We start from the raw sequence: 21,446 nt of genomic DNA, 5'->3' as shown, positions 1-21,446 counted from the left end.
AATATAAAGATTGGCTAGAATCTGGCTTTGACTTACATAGCCACAGGCAAATTTTGGCCTATGTTAATTAAAATAAGCTGTGGGAACTGTAACGTGTCTGACAGGCTTTGTCTAACAGAAAATGGGTACCACAACAGCACAGCACCTGGGTAAGAACACCCACCAGGCTCCATCACATACAGGGTGAAGAACAGGCTCTTTGTAACAGATAGACTAAAATTTTAAAGAATTAAACTCTATCAACAGCAATACACTTATCAAGACATTAACATCATTCTAATTGTCACCAGGAACACAAACGCCATGCCAGCAAAACTTACCATTTATAATGTTTGTATTTAATGACTTTCTCAATCATTCCCTCACTTCATTTTTCATTATTTGCTTGTGACATTTAGCTATTAGGGGCAAAGAAAATTCAAAAACCCCTCTGAAATAGATATGGATGATGAAGAGAAGTTAGTTACTACATCTGTATTGCACAGTGCATGGGATTTCCAGTTTCCGAACAGCATCAAAAAGTAAGGAAAAGGTTTGATGATGGGTTAGGATGAACTGTGAACTAGGGGAGAGCACTAACTACTATAATGTGTAGAACAAACCAATTTTAATTTTTTCTGAAAGTTGGTTGGGCTTTTTAATGGGCCACCAGTATCACAACATGTACCAAATACTAAGAGGTTATACATCATGTAGCACAATGCAGGATCACCACAATGGAGCTCTCTTCTTGCTCAAGGCCTTGAAAATCCTACAAATTTGCAGTATTTCTGAAAATTATCCAATCATTTGTTCTTCTGAGCCTTTCAAAGTCCAAAGTCAAACTTCACTTAAAAGCCATAATTTGATTTCAAACTTTTGCACCTTCACAGACGGAAGGAAAATATGGTCATAATAAAAATATACAATGAAAGTGTGTGCAATACTCCAGTGTTCAGCAAAAAGAGTCTTTGTATGTGGTTAGCTAAAAATGAGATAAGCCTGCATTCTATGTCTGAGGAATGAAGTCTGTTTATTTTCCCAAGTAAAAGCAACAGGAGAATTTCTTAAGATTTTGACATAATATTAAGCTGTGGTCTCAGAATTTTGGACCTCAGTGGCTATTACTCCTTGTTTCATTAAATTGTAAATCCAAGGAAACAAACAGCTATCTTGTCATAAAGCTGCAGTTATGCAGATCTGTAACTTAGCTGTCAAAACATAAATCCAATCAGAATCTTGTAAACAGCATATATACTTATGTATACAGTATTGCCTAATCTGTCTTTTAAAATCTGGCTGAAGAGTTGCCAACTTCACATTTACAGGTAATAAATCATTACGATCAAGTGAAAACTATAAAACAGAAAAAACATACATGCGAATATGTATAAAAACAATCTTACTAATTATGATACCAAAAGAATAGAAGAGTTGAAAGGAAAGTTAGATTTATAAGTCTGTATTATAATTATTGTATATATGATTAACTTAGTAATAGCTGTAACTTTATAAAAACATCAGGAATAACATTTGCACAGAAACTCATCAGAAAGACACAAAACAGAATTTGGCAAAAAGAACAAAAGGTAACTGCATATCATTTGCTTACTATATCTATGAGGAGGAGGATGAAAATTGTAGGGAAATACAAGTTTCCCTGCAGTTTAAGTTTTATTAGGTGGGGGAAGTCGGACTAGCTACATTCTGGAAAATGAAAGAAACATTCTCCTTTATCCTTTCAAGGAAAGGATCATCTAGAATCTGATGTCGCCCAGAGAAATGTTTCCATTGCATCAACTGTGACATGGAGAGTGGTTTCTTTGAATTAGGCTTCCCAAGGTTTTGTCCAAGCTGGCAACCTCTAGACACTGAAGGCTTTTCTGAGGAAGGATCTGAAAAATGATACAGCAGACTAATCAGAGAAAACTGAGACAGAAGATTCTTAGTCTGAATCAGTAAGCCAGTTGGTGATAATGAATGAGGGAAAAATAGAACAGTAAGTGTAATCCTTCTATGTCAATGAAAACCAAACCTATGTATCCACAGTCAGAGGGGAAAGGCTCTTTCTTGCTCACTGACTGAGTTTATCAAAATCACCATATGCTAGCACAAAGACAAATCCTTTTATAAATAGATGGAAAAGGAAATGCCTTATCTGGCAATTTCCCTTGTGCTCTCTTCCTAATTCTGTGACATTTTGGCTGTCCACATTCTTTAAGTAACTCTGAATATGGAAGTATGCTGCAGCAAATCTCATGCTGGCTTCTGTTTCCTCCCAGAGGAGTCATTGCAACCGGCTAAGAATAGTTTGGATAGCTAACTATTTCATTGACTCAGCACACTAGAAGTTGATCTCTAGTGCACTTTGTATGTCCTGGTTATGCCAAGTTGTTTAACAGTATATTGTATATATTGTGTGTCACAGTAAGGAGAGGACTATTTCCTGTGAAGCACGTAGGCAGAAATTCACTTCACACATAGGATTCTAGAGCCCCAAGCAATACCAGGTCATTGCAGAGTATCTTACGTTTTGCTGACTTCATGATTCATCTCACACATGTGACAAAGAAATGAGTTTGGATGGACAAAATTGCATCACTTGTTATTAGTTTAAAACATGTGGTCAAATATTTTCATAACAAAGTTTCATAGGAAAGATCAGTGATATGAGCAGCATGATGACTCAGAGTATTCTTGAGATTTTGAAACTTTTACCTAGAGAGCCCATAAAGACTTATACATATAAGACTTTCCTTTTGACTGACATATGATGTACATTTGTGCTAGGCTTGAAACATCTTTTACTGTCCAGAAGAAAATTTAGGATAGATGAACTTCTCAAATCCTTAGGGATTCTGCATTCTTAACTCCATAAGCTAAACCATGATCCGATAAAATAATAGGCTTTCAGCTTTGTAGCTCATCTGAAAACCAGAAGAGCAAGCAACCCATCTGCAAGATCCACATGCAGTTAATTGCTTCCTTTCTAGAGTCCTGTGGTTTGCTAAAGATGGCCTCAGTATGAATGGACAACAGGATCTTGATCAAGAATACCCAGTCTCATTGGTAGGTCTAATGGAGATCCCAGTGCCAAGATAATTAGGTCTTAAATTCATTTTAAGCTCAGATATTGTGTAGCCTGTATTATATTGCTTTGTTCCTCTTCAGTTTATCTTTTGAATCATGATTGCTAGAAATGTAGGAGACATAATGAGTGAAAGCTCTTGGCCTCTTCTCTGCAATAGCACCCATTCCCAGTAACCTGAAATCTGGTTCCCCAGTGAAGTAACTGGACAGCTTTCTGGTCTTGGGAAAGGCAAAGAGACCAACTAATGGTAGCTGCATTCTGGGGTGATCAGACTGAAGACCACCACTCACAACAATTTGACTAGGGAACTGCTGAGCCAGTTACCTGCTCTTTAGGACGCCAAACTTTCCCTTGCTCATTTCCACCACTTAAATTTAAGAATGACCTTCAGGTTTTTCTTTGATTTACCACCACAAAGGTTCTGTTCAGTAGGACCAAGACATGATTACCTTTGAAGTTCTGATTACATTCATTGCCCTGAAGTTCAAGAGGCTGAAGCTGTGGTTGAACTGATGAAACTAATATGTGTTCAAAGCATAAGAAAAGCAGTCAAGAGTAATAATACAATTGCTAAATGCTAAATAAAATTATATGCACCTGTGTTCACCACAGAAGTAATGTTATAAAATTTCTTTGGATCTTTGCAGTCCAGGAGCTCTACTCCCTGCCTCATTGCACATTAGTGAGAAAACATGGCTAACATTTAACAGCAAAGGTGCCTTTTCCACACAGATCTTGTAACAGTACCTAACTGGAAGCTGGCATATTTTAGAACAGCATCTGAGCTATATATTTACCTATGCAAAAACAGAAGGTCTAATTCTTCAACCATTAAAGAAAGATACAAAGACATTTAAGTCAATATTTGGAGCAAAAATAAAGGAGAAAGTTAAATTCTTAAGGCTACAGAAGTATTATGCATTTCAATAACCAAGCCCTCCCCCACTTTGGGTAGAATGAGATGAGAAAGGAATACAACTTTAGCCTGTTACCTGGAGGCATTCAAACCATCAAGCAAAACAGTCACATTGGGTTTGTATTACTTAATTCCTTATTTGTGTCTGTCAAGAATATGAACACTCTGGTAGCCATTTCTTTGGCTCTTTTTACAGTGGTATCTTACTATGGTATTTTATCGTGGTTTTACTGTGACATTTAGAAGAGATAAATATTTCCACCTCATTATCACATTTATGTATATTGTATATGGATATTTCATGCCCAAAGGAAAGAAATACATCAGGGCAATAGACATTCTTTCCTTTGAGAAACTGGATGAGCTACAAAAACTAGAATGGATGGGGTGTAAACATAATTTAAACAAGGTAATACTTTTTTTTTTTTTTATAATCCTGCTCCTTACTTAAACCTACATACAACATGGTATTAACACAATTCTGACATGCAGAAAGAACAAGAGAGTCATGTTCCCGCAGAAAGGATAGATGCAAAAATCTACAATTTGGGTTTACAACTGCCAGGGCATCTTCCAGCATTTCTCAAATGATTATTTTAATCATCCTGCATCAACATTAGCTAATAATTGTGAAACGAAAGGCTATATTCAGAGATTTGGCATATCATTATCCAGATCTTCATCTGGTACTTGCTGGTGAAGCTGTCCACAGGTAAACAGCTTTTGAACTAACTTGTTGCATTTTTACCAGATAATCATTATTGTCCTTGATTAGTTTGAAACAAAATACTATATAACCTCATTTGGTTGTTATCAGTCACTAGTCCTGCTGGCCATAGCTAATTCAAGGAATTAAGAGGTGGGATATATGCACTGATTGTTACTGCAAGGAGCGAATCTTTTCTCTTCTTCATCTTGTTAAGGGGTCCTATAGATTAGAAAAATCAGGCAATATCTGGAAGATCCCACAAAGAATTTCATTACTTTAATCCTATTTTACTGGGTGTCAGAGTTTTCTCCAGTGACAGACCATATACTGAAAATGGATGGCCTTCATCAGCGACAGCTAGAGATAATGAAAAAGAAACTCACTTTGATGATCTTTCTTTCCCATACAATTGCACTCAAGCAAGTCATGGGTAACACAGCTGGAATCTTCATGAAGTGTAAAGAGATTTCTAAGCTCCTCAGTGGAAAAGTGGATGTGTTCAGATGTCTTGGAAAGGTCTACAACTGCCCCAGAAAGATCTTGCTTGCTGATCTGTCTTTGATAAATCTTCTCTTCTATTGAGCCTGTATTGAAAAAACAGTAGATACATAGGGTTAATTTTTGGCCTGTACTTCTCAAAAAGAATAGTCAAATACATTTTTTGTAACGATATTAATAGGAAATGCTGAACTATTATTTTCAGCTATTAAAACAAGAGCAAAGCAAAGGCAAATGAATCGATGTGATATCTCTATTTTAAATCAATTCAGAGTGAATTATATATATATTTTTAAAGAATGAATGATTTCCAAAAACATTCCCTCCACTTCTTTTATTGACAAAATGTCAATAGCTATTCTCACTCTAGGATATGTCTGAACATCATCTCCAACCTGTGGTTAGCAGTCTGTAGATGCACACAGTATGTTTCTGACCATCTCTCCACACCCTGGCCATTGCCTAAAGAAAGCAAAAAGATTAAGATCCTTAACAGCCTGCTCTACAGTTATATTTTAGGTAAAACTTGCAGCCTTTTCTCATCAAATTACCAGTTCTGCTAGCTCATTCAAAAGGATGTTGTCCAAACAAAGCATTCCTTAATAGTTGTCTTTGATTGTTTTTATAAAAACCTTCTGGTATTAACTGTAAATAACTTCTAAAATGTGATTTACTTTCTAATATTTATGCTCCTCTTTCTTTCTGTATGAAACTAGGGGTTCCATTTCTTTCCTGCCAGTAATTCTCTCTTCATGTTTTCTAAGCATTAGTAACGGTTTAATATCTCACAGGAATATTCATCATTTTCCTATTCTCCAGAAACACTTTTGCTACAATATATCTTTAAAAATGACATTTCCATTTCTATTAAAATTGTAAAATTAGTGTTTTGYACACCCTTTAAATCTTAAACAAACAAAAAAGTAACTGAGAGAGTACAGTTATAGGATTTTTGTCAAAAACATAAGGATTACAAATACATATTTGGTACAGGTACTCACAACAGGGCATGCAGTATTTGGCAAGCTGTAGTAATTTTGACTGATTTACCGACTCTTGTTTCAAGCAACAAGACAAGTGACCACATGAGGGTACTGATTCACACTTGAAACAGGAGTACGGCCAAGAATCAGAGCTTATTTCAGGTATTAAGCACTTAGCATTAGCGTATAATCAGAGGTTTCTTACTGTGTTTATACAAAGACTTTTAAAAAACTGTTATTCTTAAGAAGTATTTTAACCAAGCATTCTTACGCCAACTAAATAATCCCTTCAGATCAAAAGTACCATTACAAGAATAGCATGACACTTGGCTTTGTTTTCTTTCTTTTAGCATGGCTGCCACATGATTTTCTCATTCTCTTAATTCTGCTCAGGACCTCTCCCTTTTTCTCAGGTATGAAAAACAGTTTTGTTTTGTTTTTCTCAGCAACACTCACTGCACAATCTAATCATAATTTTCTTTTCTTTTTAGAAAACAACAGCTTTCCAGTTAATAGGTGATCAGGAGACACAGGGGGCACATGACTCACTTCTCGAAGGAAACTAGAATTTACTCTCTTCTTTTTTTACTGCAAGGGGGCTTCTAATGATACCAACATATATAATCTGACAGAGAAACGTTTCTCTTTTTTTTCCCCTCAGATAGAGCTTTCCTCCGATATTATACTTGTCCTGACGCAATGGAATGATAATCAGGTAGCAGTAAGACATGTAAAGTCAGACATTTCAGAATCAATCAAGAACTCATTTGATGCCCATCCCAACCCACACGTACACAGTTGTGTCAGACCTGAATATCTGTAGCTGGATTCCAGTCGATATCATACAGGATCAAATGAGATGCTCCAACCAGATTCAGTCCTACCCCCCCAGCCTTTGAACTCAGCAAAAAGATAAAAGCTGGGCTGAATTTATTATTAAAACTATCAACAATCTGTTGCCTCTGGGAGACAGGAGTGTGTCCATCAAGTCTAGTATAAGAGTATCCATAACGTTTGCATGTATCTTGTAATATATTCAGTGTCTGAGTGTAATTGGATACCAGCACAACTCTGTCAAACAAGAAAAGAAGTTATCTTGTTATCTTAGACCTTGGTAAAGTTAAAGTACAGTAACAAACTAATGAAGACATCTAAGGAAATAAAAATCACAAGTCAAGTAAAAATTACACATCAACCTGAGATTACTCATAAATTGTAAAACATAAAACATTTAATATTAATTTGAAGCACATATAAGATTTGGATGCATTATATCTACTGTCAAGCATTCACATGTTAAGTATTTTTTTCCAACAGAATCTGACTTAATGCACAGATTGCAGGGGTCCAGGACCAACCACAGAGATAGATTATTATTTTTTAATCTCTACTTACACAAAATAGCCGTTGTTAAGAAAAAGTACATTTGCAAAGGGTGTCATAGAGGCTAATACACAGTATATGTGGCCCTACATTTTTACTTACACTTTTTAAGGAGATTGGAATTGAGCCTGTATATTGAAAAAAACTATTTAGTACCGATGACAGCAGAGAAACAATACAAAAAAAACATAAATAGTACTGAATTTAAGCAGCAAAACTTTAAAAAAGCTACTGTGGAGTTATGTACACAATCTAGGAGAATTCTGAGAAACAAAATCATGAGAGTCACATAAGAAGACAATGCCTCTTGCCTACATCTTGAGACTGAAAGGAAAGGGGATGAGGGAGAGCGAAGGACTTCATAAACATTATAGTTTTAGCAGGGTGGTGTTAAATCAGTCTCTTGGTCCCTTAAACTAATGGCCTATACTATGTCAATGTTTTTCCTCAGAAATTTTGACTACATAAGTTTCAGAGATCTGCAAATCTAGAACTTCTATCCTTCTAGGTATTGAGGACAATTCTACTGAGAGAACAAAGAAAGATCTATTGAATTTAAACCATAAATAAAATAATAAGCAGATAGGACATTTGCTGCAAGATCTTTTTTGGTGAGGTCTTTTGTACTCTAAACTCAATTTACAAAATTCCATCAAAGATGCTCCATTTTTTAAGTTATTTTTGATTAAAAATAAATACAGAAGAACTAGACAGATAATTCGGAGAAATCTGGTAAATTAGCATGTTAACATTGTTTTAAAGTATTTTTTGTTGTTACAGTTGACTCTACAAATGAACTACATCCAAGACTTGTTTGTAAAGACTTTGCAAGATTGATTTTTTTTTGTCAAACTAAAATTCTTACCTTTGTTTTCACTAACAAATAGAATATATACTTTTTAAGGAGATTGGGATTGAGCCTGTATATTGCAAAAACTATTTAGTACTGATGACAGCAGAGAAACAATACAAAAAAACCCATAAACAGTACTGAATTTAAGCAGCAAAACTTTAGAAGTTGCAAAATAAAGCCTCAACACTAGCTGCAACTCAGCAGCTTCCACAGCACTGATACAGGGGACGCTGCTTTTTCCTAAAACTTCCCATACTTTTTGGCTAGAGGAAATAAGGCTAGTTCATTTAGGTATTTAGCTGTCATTGGTTTCAATGAATGTTAGGCATATAAATACCCATGACAAGCTCAGCTTTTCTGATTTGTAAAAAAAGAGTATTGGAAAGAAACAAACTCCATTATATCAGTGCTAAGAGATATGCTGTTACTTCCCACTACTGAATTGCAGCATGTCCTATTTAGGCACCAATCTGCATCAACTTAAATAAAAACTGAAAGATAAATACTTTTAGAATAGCTGGACTTTAGGGCATGGGCACACACAAATCTTACCACGGGATACAAGAGTATGTGAGATTCCCATGAATGAGCAATTCSCCTATAACTGGCCTTGTGCATTCTATAAGTCCAGCATAAACCGCAAGAGGCTTTGCTGCCTGTCAGTGCCATTCACCATGGGGGACACAGGCAGTTGCTGTGCCAGGTCACCTGTTGGGACTTACTCCTGTGAACGTCCCCTACACAGAAAAGGCAGCAAGCACTGAATAATCAAACACGATAAAAGAGGAAAGAACTCATACTCTAGCAACTAAAAATATTTTTGTGTAATTTTAAGTATTTAATACATTAAATAGTTGCCTCAAGGAGATGCAAGGCATTAGAAAGTCTGTGCAAGTACAGGTAGTATGTCATAGTACAGGGGCTGTAGCAAACACTTTCTTAGTTGTTGGAACTCAGCATGAAAAGTTCATTTAGCTGGAAATAATATAAGGAGCAACTTTGAAAATTATGCCAGCTCCAAATCCTAGTTTAGTAATTTAACAAGGAAGAGCCAGGAGTATAAGGCATAAATATACTTAGCACCTCTGCAAAGCCTTTATTTTGAATATTACGTCACTATACATTTGAAAAGCAAAACAGAATAACTAGATCACCTCCATATCTCCCTTTTACTTTTCTTTCACACTTGCCTTTCAGAAGGGCTGAGTTCATGGATTGCAGCCAACAGCCTCACCAGCACCTGCAGCTTTCCTGAGCCAGTTTCGGAGGAAGTGTCAGGAGTGTAATCTTGTGGGAAGACATCTGTTAAACCTTCATAGAGACTGGATTCGTCATGCTCATCACACGCAGAATCACAACGTTTTTCCTATGAAAAATAAAAGGATTCAAGCTCCATGTCCTCTCTGAAATAATTTTGTTAAACTTTGCTAATATTTTTATTACGAAGAAAAAATGAAACATCAAAAGCCACCATAAACTAGTGTATCATGTGAGCACAATAGCCTCCCATTACTGCATTGAAAGCACAGTTTAAAATACTGATAGCATTTACACCTTGGTTTATATCCTATAATCTAAGACATTATTTACAACTAAGTAGAGAACAAGTTGAAATACTGAGAACTGAAAAATGTGTTTTACTTCTACTTCTCTTTCTAAAAGACCAAACAGATAGTCACACAGTAAAGTCAGATTTTAAACTTGGAAAAAGAAATCAATGCTCAGTTTATTCTTTCCAAACCCCATGATACCCTATTACCAAACTCCACAAACATTCATTACTTTAGAAAGATAGTGTCATTAAGATTCAGATATGTAACTGGAAATGAAGAAAAGCTAGCAAGTAATAACAGAGTTAAAATAAAATAAAAAATACAAGTAATATTTTACTGCAGTTTGAAAATCATTGTTTCACAGGAAGGAAAAAGTTGAACTAACCAAATCCCAAAACCACGACAGTAATAAATGGCTTGCATTAACCTTCCCATTAGTTTCTAAAGAGTTAAGCTTTCACTTACGAAAAATTTCTGATACTTATACTATGAAGTAAATTCAGTGAACATAGGCAGTTTTGTCAGTCACAGGCAGGTTCATGCTATGGACATCCCTACAAAGTCTGGAAGAACATCTTTAAAGAAAGATTTATATTTCCACTCAACTTGCTTGGACTTTGATTAGTGGCCACAGAAATAAGTTTTACTGACTTCTAGCTATCACACTATTTACCTATAGGAATGAGAACATTTCTGTATAAATAACCAGTTGCACAGTGATAGGATTCCAGTAAAACTGGAACTGGAGACATCTAGTATCTCTGACACATAGAGCCTGCAGCTCCCACTGTCACTGAACTTGAAGAGGGAAGTGTACACAAGAAAGGGTGAAAATCATCATGCGGACAGGGAGGTTTCAGAGGAACCAGCAGACAGAGAATTCTCTAACTAACTTTGAGTTAAAAGATTTATCCAGATGCATCAGCATTCAAAATTACATTCCTATAGAAAAATTATTTTATAATAAGTGTTGTTTGTAAAATTCACATTTGTATGTATTTTTACAAGCATTCACAGACAAGATTAAGAGGGTAAATAAAAGAAGGTAATAAAGAACAAGAAAATACTCTAAGGCAACAGGAAACATGTTAGATATATTCCCTGTGTGCATTTCCTAACACGTACGTTTTTGAAAGCCTGTCTCCTAAAAAGCAAGTCATATGTGAGGAGAGAGTATGAAATGATCTTTGGGAACATGCACATTGACCATAACATATTTCTAGTGACCTTTGTTTGCTGAAATGACTAATTGCAGGCGTCCCCCCTACACACACAGATAGATACCTTTATGGCTTTAAAGAGAAGACTAGGATGATTGCAAAGTTTTTTCAAAGCTCCTATGCATATTAGATAAGGACTATTTTCTAGTCTGCCTTGTAGACAGGACCTAACAACTTGCGAATTAAGCAGTTTTCGATACAGTTCAAGTTGCAGTGCTGTTGGTCGGCAGAAGATTACGCTCTCCTTTTTGGGGGGGAGAAATTTGTTTATAACCTCCTGAGTTCTCCTAAGAATAAAGAGTCCAGTTAGGCGTGTAAGTTCTGATGCTCTATTTTCTCCTAATTCCTTTTCTTCCTAAAAGAACAAAGCACAAAATTAGTGCCAATTTTGCATTCCATCAAGATTCCACAATAATTTTCTATGTGATCACAATAATTTTCTATGCAATCGCAATGATTTTCTATGTGATTTTAATTAGGCAGAAATGAACAGTTTAAATGTATGATAACACTTTCTGACACAGGGCTATAGTGGTTGGTTCTTTTCCAATCACTATGACTGCATTAGCTTAGTTCTAGGTCTGGCTTCTAAAGTCTTAAACAAAGGAAGATAATGTCCCAGAAGACATACAAGGCTCAATTTATATTCCAGAATTTCTTGACTGATGCAACAAAATCATGCAGATTTTGCAGTACTGTGAAGAAACCATGAATGAATAGCATATAATCATACAGCAATTTGCATGGTATTTGTGGGAATGCAAGGTGTTGGAAGAATACATTTTGCCTGATTATGAATAGGCAGCTAAAGTGCTATGATCTCAAGAGGCATGTATTCCTCCACCTCCCTTTGGAGAACAACAGTATTTTATTTCAAATAGGAGGCTGAAAAGCTTTCCTTACCATTAGTAGTCCTGAACCATGCCAAAATGCCAACTTTTCCAACTATTTTGGTACCCCCCAACAGGTTTAAACATAAGCTGGGAACACTGAACTAGGACCTTACACACAAAAAAAGACAGAGAATGCACAGTAGCATCCAACCCCCCAAATATATTAGATCTAGGATCCTCAAAGGAGGCAAAAAAATTGTTTGCTTTGAATAACCTAGGCAGAGTTTAATTATTTAAACCTCATTTTATTCCATAGGAAGTAAATTTCACAATGCTCTCTATGAATTTTCTGCTATAATTGCATTTTTTTTTTAATAATATACCTTTGTTGCTGAAGGTTCTCTGGACCTGACAATAGGCTCCTCATATATCTTTCTATATGTGGATAAAGAACCAAGTATTCCTGGATTTACAAACTCTATTAATGCATAAAATTCTTGCAAGTCGTTTTGGATTGGAGTACCTGGAAAGAGAAAAAAATAATTCTGCATTTTTCAGGTTTTTCTTGAAACTGATAGAAGTACAATCATTGAATTCAGAGTTTAATGTTGAGAATGCACTCTGAAGACAGATGTCTTATTTCAATGTGAATTACTCAGAGTACTAATTAATCTACAACTTTATCATGACTAATAAACTACTGTCTGTAACTATACAGACTGCAAATTTAGTTATTGTGACAAATGAATTAAAAAAATTAATTTCTAAATCAATTTGATTAAATAAATACAAAGGAAAACAATGCTTGTGTATAAACAGAGTCCTGACTCTCTTATAGAAGTTCCCAGACTGCTCGCCAGTCCCTGAAATTAGATAAATTTTGAATTTTTTATAAAACATTTTTGGAAATAATCTGTTTTCACAAGATATATTGTATTTAATACCAATTCCCAAAATTTATACTGTACTCCTGCTGTACTTACAGTATCTTTATCCTTTACCCCACCTTGCACTTTTAGCATAACTAAATATTAGAAGTAACCATAGATACTAACCAGTAAGGATAATTCGTCTCTCACAAGACAGACTAGTGAGGGCTGTAGTTGTCTTAATAGAGCTATTTTTCAGACGATGTCCTTCATCACAGATAAGAAGGTTAAATTCTGCAGCCTGAATTTGATCCAACGAGCGCAGTAGCATCTCATAACTGATTATCATAACTGAATAAAGTGGAGAACTGATGAATTCTTCTACTTTGTGATCCTGCAAGCATAAAAGAAAATACATGATACAACTATCTATTTGAAGATCACTCATCATATTACTTAATCACCCAGTGCCTACAAAAATTTTTCCAGTGTGACACAAAACATTTACTGCCTCCTCCAAGAGTTTGGATTATTGATTCTTTCCTAATTTGCAAAAGAAATATGGGATCTGATACAGCAATTTAGAATTTTACCACCTTATTAACTGACAGTTTATTATTCTTTCAGGCCTTCAGATCCTCTGAGACACATTACCATGAAGGTGAAAAGCACAGACTCTCTGTAACAGCTTCCCACTCCTGGCATTTAGGTGAGCTTCAGATGGATAATTAAAACTGAGATAATGAACAGACATAAGTAACTGCCTGTACATTCACTTTGGGATCTCCAGCTGCAGTGTGTGATGTGGTTCAACAAGAAGTTACCACATATATTCCACCAACCTAAAATTCCTCATGTAGTTTTAAATGGACTACGATATTCACTTTGTAGCAAACCCTTAGCATCGATAGGTTGGCTGACAGGCAAGGGCAAGCTGGGACCCAGAGTGTGAAGCCAATAACTATCTCCAGAAAACATGCCTGTCCATCTATAAATGGAATTGAGTCCTAAACACTGTATTAATGGTCAGAAAGTAGTTGTGAGCCCCTCTACCTTTATACACCTTTCAAACCTTTTTCCTTCAATGGACATGAATACTTTTGAACTCCTAAATACACTTCATTCTGGTTAGTATATTTATTTTTTACCAAACACGACAATGAAGAAAACCAACAAAAGCTGTTTGTATGATAGCACTGGAGTCTGAACAGAATAGGAGATGAACAGTTCTAGACATTACAGATAGAACCAACTTTAAAAAGAAACACAAAAAGTCACTGTAATGTGACAGGGAGCTTTTCCCCCCAAAGCTTCCTAGAAATAGTTACATTTCCGAACAGACCTGTGAATGTACTAAGGTTGTTTAGTTTGCTTCAGAAGTGCAACCTATAATGGAATAAAGAATTGGAAAAAATAGCCTTTCTTGTGATTATGGGTAAAAATGGAGAATTCTACCGTGACCATGTCCCTTACCTTAGCTCCAGATATGAATTGCCTCCACACTCCTTCCTAACCCCAAGCAGCCCCTATGCAACACAGATTTTACACAGCTCTCACTAAAAAAGCATATTTTTGTTTTTAATTGCTACACATGCCAGAACATAGTTTCTTTAGTACTGACACTACACAATACCTCAAAAGTTACTAAATTTGATTCACTATTCATCAGTGAGGAAAAGAAAAGCACAAGGCTAAACACTCGCAACCAGTCAGTTAAGCAGTTGGACAGTTATATACAGCTTGATGTAAAGAGTAACTAGATAATACGCATGTGCGGTATCTCTACAGTTCTTAACCATGTTCAAAAATTAATGAAGGGACAAATAAACTTGAAACAAAATACTCAATGCCATTTAATAGAATAGCTTCCTTAGCACTCTGGTGGCTCATAAGCAACAAATTATTAATACTATTAATCTATGACAGCTTCACCTCCTAGTGAGTATTCAAGACATATCTACTTGGCAATCCCAAGAGAACAAAGGAAACCTTCACTATAATCTGAAAAGTCAACATTTTATATGCTCTCCTAGAAGAAGGGGGCACAATATGGACTCATGACTGCTGAGATGATTTGAAGCAAGCGATCATTTCTCTTCAGGAGTCAAGAAGGATGGCTTTCTTAACAAGGCAAATACTTTTGCCTGATAATAAACCCACTATTCCCTAACTGTTCACGAACTAAGCAGACTATGGTCCCAGCTCAGAAGCTGAAGTACCTCTTTAATTTTGAGAGCAAATCTAGTTAGAGCCTAAGAGGGTACTTTTATTACCAAACAAGATCAGCTACCAGACACAGACAACTAAGTCTGGAGCCAGATGGTGTAATACACTGAAAAAGCAATACCACTTACTTATCACAATCTTTATAACTTCCTAGTAGGTGATTCAGATGAATCTATGGGACAAATTTGCCACATTAGGTCCCCCAAAGTAGCTTCTGGTAGACCAGTGCCCACACCCTGCTCACAGAGAGGACAAGCCCATGACGGAGGCAGCAAGGAGAGGTGCCGAGCAGGTAACAAGGGCATGCAACCCTTCCCCTGCCTCCCCCAGGGGTTTGGACTGCACCACGGCATTCCTGTTGCTTCCAGGACTGTAGTGAAGAGCTTTTCTGGCCAGTATTTTTACTTGTAGTTTCAAAATAGGAACAGCAAATTTCCCCCAGACCTCCACTCCCAACACAGGAGCAGAGTCACAGAGCAGTCCCAGGCACCGACCCATGGAGGCAACAGCCACTACCGTCCCTACCCGGAATTCAGGAGATGGACACAGCACCTCTCTGTCTTTTGGGGGGGACTGTCAAGCATCAGAAGATGCCCAGGGTTCAGAAAGCATTTTGTTTTCCTACACCTTCTGGGCATGAGCTGAGAATACAGGAAAAGTGCTGGGGTACTGGGGAACTGCCTCCATCTTCCCTCTCCTGGGAATTCAACAACTCTTCTGGCCTGCTTGAACCCCTTAGAAAGATCAGGAGAGCCCTGACATATTATAAGCCCCCTACATCCAAACATAATATATCCACCACTGTATATAATAACAGCAGCAAATGATGGAATAAAAATTAAAATAAATTTACAGGCTAAATTCAAATAATTAATTTATCCTCTTAATTAGCTGCAAGATACATTTGTATTATAGCCTCCATTTTTGCAATTACCCAAAGTGACTTGAAACGTTTAAGCGAGTTGCTCAGAGCTACATATGGAGCAATTGTCAATCAGTATTAGAGCTCCATAATATCCCAGACCTGCTCTTTGCACCAATTCAAATCCAATGTAGACACTGAAGTGTAAATTAAAAAGTGCTGAATCACAAAGCAGTGTAAACCTTGAATTAAGTAAGTCATTCTCCAGACATTTTGACTTAAAAAAAAAAACAAATCAAAACAACCCCAGCAGAAATGATATTCTCCATCAACAGATAATGGAATTATTCTCTCAGACACATCTCAAATGCTGGTAACATGGATTAACGAGACCTAAATGCAACCTTTGTGGGGATGCCCTCATTTTAAGACCAAATGTCCTCTACATGACACTTGCATTTTAACAGAAATAAACTGCAATCACATTTTAAAAGCAGATAAAGTTAAATGTACTGTTTTGTTAGAGTTTATTACTGAAGGGTTAGAATCAGCTCTTAGTGCCTCACTGTGAAAGTGAGCAAAACATGTCACATCTTAAAAACTGCCAGTTCTTTGAATGTATTCCTTATATGCAAGAATAGAAAAAAACGTTGAGACAAGCTCTTACTTTTAAGTTATACTGAAGAAATAACAGCATGATAATTGCTGTTTTTCCCTAGAAGATAGACAGGAAGTTATTTTGAAATCCCTCCTTATACCCCAGGAAAGTCATATTGTGTCTTGCTTTTGCATGACAATGCATTCCTTGCTATTTGGGAACACAGTCTTTAAAAGCTGCTGCGTGCCCTTAATTCCAAATGGCTCCAGTCAGATGGATAAGAATATTAAAATTATTGAAATTAAAAGGGGAAAAAAATGGTATTGTCATTTTGTGTCATAATAATTGTCAGCAAATTCGGATTTTCTCCTCCCAAGATTAGTTATAAAAACTGAGAGAAAACATTCAAATATTTCTAGCTCATTTTTCAGGTAAAAGTGTCACCATACCACATTTTGCCTTGTACCTACTTCTTTTAGAAACTTTCTCAACTTCAGTTACATTACATTACAGTTCCTGACAAGTCAGTTTCCTTCATCGCCATGTCTTGAAACGAATTCCTGAAAAGGCAGGCACTGCAAAGAGTGCTTATTACTGAAACACACTTGTGTATTGGCCTCAGTGGGAAATAAGCTGATTCAGCACTTTGGGGGATCTGATGGTAATAAGAGTGGAATACAAAGAATTACAAATTATTTTTACATAATTTTGTAAAATCCATAAAAGAGAGTTTAAAAAATTTCATTTTGTCTGAAATATTCACTCTTCTATACAGACAATAAAGATAATGCAAGAAACTAAAAGCAAATGTGGTTGCTTTAAGAATTATAGGTCATCTTTAGAATGAAGTACTATTGGTTTCTTCAATTTACTTGTATGGAACTATTAGATTAAAAAATAACTTTGGAAAATAAATATCTGTATCTCTGCTGCAGGCACCAATGTAGATACTGCATGTTTATCATTTAGATTTTTTTATTTCCCTCATTTACCACAACCAAAGCTGTCAAGTGAGTCTCCATTCTATTTCATTCAGTGTGTTCATCTAGAGACTAGCAAACACTGGTGACTAAGTGTCTGGTTACTTCAAAAAGTAGCCAAAAGTTGTCTAAGATGCACTGTCTGTAACACATTTAACTGTTGTGGTGCCTTACACCCTGAGTGCTTTATTCAGACATTTTAAGTAGTTGTGTCCATATACAGGTACCCGTCACATTTCTCCCTTACGTTTTAGAGGTGCAGGCCTCCAGTGTTTCCACCTCCTTCCACTGGTGCAATTCAAATATACAGGACAGAGGAAAAAGTAGAGGTAGGGCAGACTGTTGAAAGTATACACAGACAACACAGTTTGTGTGTTTGCTAAACAACTTGTCTCGCCTTTCTGCTGTGAATGCCCACTCCATAGGGGCATGGGGACCAGAAATCTTAGGAAAATAAATACTGGATTGTAAATTACAAAAAAAGAGCTTAAATTTGGAAGCTTCAGAAGTGTTAACAAAGGCACAAGCAAGTTGCTTGTTTACAATTTCACAAATGCAAGCCCTGAGGGGATCCAACCCCCTGACTGAGGTATTGAGCCAAACTTCAAGGGAAAATATACATGGCAAGAAAAGTCTTAGTGGATCACCAGAGCAAGATGTGGATCTCCTCCAGAAAAAAACTCAGTGATCCTATACCCTCATCTCTTAAACTCATTTGTCTTTTACTTTACTAGGTGCTTACTTGTGGCCAATAAAGACCACCGAAGCACACAGTGCATGCTAGAGCTTTTAGTCTCTGCAGTACAGTACCCAGAGTTTTGTGTTTCAAAAACAAAGGCAAGACCCTACAGGTTTACTGAGGAGATGACCAGATGGAATACTTTGTCAGCCCATGGGATTCATTGAGGCAATGCAGGACCGTGGGAGCACCATTACCAGCCGGAACAGCTCCACCATAGCAGGGCCAGGGATCAGTATCATCCAGCTTCTTGTACTAAGACATGTACCTACCTGCTTTCCTCTGGAGACATGAGATACTATTCATAGTATCTAACTCTGAGTCTCTAGGTTTGACAGCTCCTCAGATTTTAAATCATCCTTACAGAACCTACCTCTTGACAGTAACAATAAAGGGAATAACCTTCTAAAGGAACCTGAAGTAGACAGCTGAAGCAAAGAGGAAAAGGTTTTCAGTACAGAGCAAATGGAACCACCAAAGAAACTGAGTAAAAGTCAGCCAGGCTAGAAGCTCTGTTACATGAATGCATCGTGACATACTACAGAAAGTTCTTCCTCAAATAGAAGAGGCACAAGGAGGACCATATCACCTCCTACATCTTCAGAGGTGAAGCCTTAAGAAAGATTGGACAGACATATGCTACACAGTCAGGTGAACTTGAGTTATCACCTGGGCACTGACAGTTAAATGGACACATGGACAATTACCTGAAGGAGAAATGAAGTATTCCAGATAAATATTACTAGAGAATTATTAGTTTTGGTCTCCTGATTCAAAAAAAAAAACCAAACAGACCACAAGTCCTATTTAAAGAGTCAAATATGACCTAATCCCCTTTCAAAAATAAATCTTACCTGATCAACTGTAAAGACTTTGATCCTTTCACTTCCCAGCCATTTCTGAAATTCTTTTTTCCAGTTTTTTACCAGACTCCCAGGGGTGACAATTAGTGCTCGCTTTACTACAGGTTTGCATCCATAGACTCCCTGATGCAGAAGAGTCCAGACAAGCGAAATGCATTGCAAAGTTTTTCCTAAACTCATTTCATCAGCAAGAATAGCTCCAAATCTGCCACTAACTCTGTAAAAAATAATTAAGCTGTAGTAACATTTTAAAAGACATATCTGTTATTAGTTACAACTGGTTTAAGGACCATTTTTTGAGATTGTTTCTTGAAGTATGAAGATCCTGTTCATACTTATAATGCTCTACTGTAGGCTTTCATTCAGTTACACCAGAAGTCCTTAAGGTGAAACTCCTGCTGTTTTCTAGATTAATGCACTAGTCTTTCAAAACCAAATAGTTTGAATCTTTCTTTAGAATTAAAAATGTTACAAAATACATTATCTTTTTAATGCTTCCATATACCTTAAGGAATCTATAACTTGAGAAAACACTTCTGAAAATAGTACTGTATCTTTTCCAGCAGGTTGGTATTTCAGCTTCTTTATTACAAATACCTGAATTACCAGAAAGCGGTGGGCTTTATCATAGGTCAGACAGTATCTGTCTTTACAGGGCTTGATATTTTTAATAGAACTGACAGGCCTTTTGGCGTACTAGCTCCTCATCACATCTGGCAAAGTCAAGAAAGCATGAAGCTACATAGAGATGAGAAAAACCCTGTGCAACCTTTATTGGGTGAAACTTATTAACATGAATTAATTGAACAATTTCCTCAAATTGCCAAATTTCTAACATGAACATGAAAAGATTATGTTTTGCAAGCCAAAAGGATAATTATCTTCTTACCTCATTCCCATTACACATTCATACAGAAATATAATTCCTTCTTTCTGATGTGGTCGGAGATTATTTACAATATAAGGATCCACAACTACATCCACCACAGGTAAACCAGCCTTATTGAACATCCACTGATGACTTGCATTTGGTCTTGGCATAACTAAAGAATCTTGAAGTTCAAAACACATGCAAGTATAGTACAAATCATTTATTTTTACTCTATTAACAAAGAGTGTTATTCCTCTAATTTAACTACAGAATAAACATATGATTTAACAACCACTAAAAATACTGTTTAATATGTTGTTCATTCTCAAACAGAAAATAGATTTAATAACAGAGCATCTAGATAGCCTTCTAAATAAAAAATCCTTTATATACGACTCTAAAATGGTTTGCACTTTTCTCAAATGTAAGGGTGACAAACTGGAAAATCTCTGAGTATTTTGCATGATGACATGAAATTGCTTACCTAATAAATGTTGCACAACTACTTTGAACACTAATCAGAAGAAGCTCTAAGAGACTTCTTAAAGGAAAGTTTAGGAAAAAGAACGTAAACAAAGACGTAGCTAAAGTCTCACCACTACATTTCAAAGGGATGTTCTTGTAGATACCCAAAAGACTTAAAGAAAGAGAGATAAAAAGACAATGATTTGTTAAAAAAGAGGGCTGAACTGAGAGTGAGCTGACAAAGGCTGCAAGAGTGTATGCATAAAAGAAGTTGACGAGTTGGAAGACATACAGAGGCAGCGAGAGCATGAAGTATTGGAAAATATGCTTTGGCTACATCTGAAAAACAGTTCTGCTTGTCATAATTTTTATTATTGGTTTATAAACTCTAATGTCATTATTTTGCTAGACAATGTCCATACTTGGTTGCTTAAACTGATGTTACACACCCTCATTGAAAAGCTGAATTGTTAGAGGACAGAATGGGCAACAGCTTCTGATATCTTACGCCACTAGAGTACATCTGTATTGACATTTTGTTCATGGGTGTCGGTTGGCTGAAGGCTTGTATTGTTCAGGGATATTTTTTCCTAGTGACAAAGGGCTGAGTTCTGATGGATTACACCAAATTGTGTGTGTAAATATACAAAATCCAATGGTGACAAAAAGACAACTTTTCTGACAACATTTTTCAGCATTGGAGATGGGGAATAAACAAGGTTTAGATGAGCTATGGACGAAAAGATTAGAAATCATACATGGAAGACAGGGCTTTACGTCTTGGTCATGTGTGCCCTGTACTGTTGAGCAAGAGGATAAATGGCATTCCATTCTGAAGAAACTGCATTTCAATCGGCTACTGTCATAGGCATCCACATGAACACCTCTGAATGATCAAATACCAGTTAGCTCTACTGAATTAACATGGTTTGTAGTCAGCGAACTGTATTCCAAA

General features: G+C 36.4%; 1 protein-coding gene across 11 annotated transcripts in view; it reads right to left on the bottom strand.

The window, feature by feature from the left end:
* Positions 1–609: 609 nt before the first annotated feature.
* The window catches only part of RAD54B (RAD54 homolog B), a 69,522-nt gene continuing 48,685 nt past the window's right edge, over positions 610–21,446 (bottom strand). For 10 of the 11 annotated variants that reach the window (XM_026081012.1, XM_026081006.1, XM_026081009.1 and 7 more), the window contains 10 exons: positions 20,045–20,207; positions 19,147–19,372; positions 13,074–13,281; positions 12,402–12,541; positions 11,250–11,540; positions 9,603–9,778; positions 6,986–7,247; positions 5,589–5,655; positions 5,079–5,279; positions 610–1,874 (listed from right to left, as the gene is read on the bottom strand). In XM_026081012.1, the coding sequence (XP_025936797.1) occupies positions 1,657–1,874; positions 5,079–5,279; positions 5,589–5,655; positions 6,986–7,247; positions 9,603–9,778; positions 11,250–11,540; positions 12,402–12,541; positions 13,074–13,281; positions 19,147–19,372; positions 20,045–20,207 (1,952 nt within the window). In that variant the 3' untranslated portion in view covers positions 610–1,656. Of the gene's footprint in view, positions 1,909–5,078; positions 5,280–5,588; positions 5,656–6,985; positions 7,248–9,602; positions 9,779–11,249; positions 11,541–12,401; positions 12,542–13,073; positions 13,282–19,146; positions 19,373–20,044; positions 20,208–21,446 lie in introns of all 11 variants that reach the window. The other variant, XM_026081013.1, reaches the window with a different exon arrangement.

This window comes from Apteryx rowi, unplaced genomic scaffold (genome assembly GCF_003343035.1).
Source record: "Apteryx rowi isolate R43461 unplaced genomic scaffold, aptRow1 scaffold_533, whole genome shotgun sequence".
Lineage (NCBI taxonomy): Eukaryota > Metazoa > Chordata > Aves > Apterygiformes > Apterygidae > Apteryx > Apteryx rowi.
Note: the sequence above shows the minus strand (reverse complement) of the source record. Positions and strands in the feature narration are given on the sequence as shown.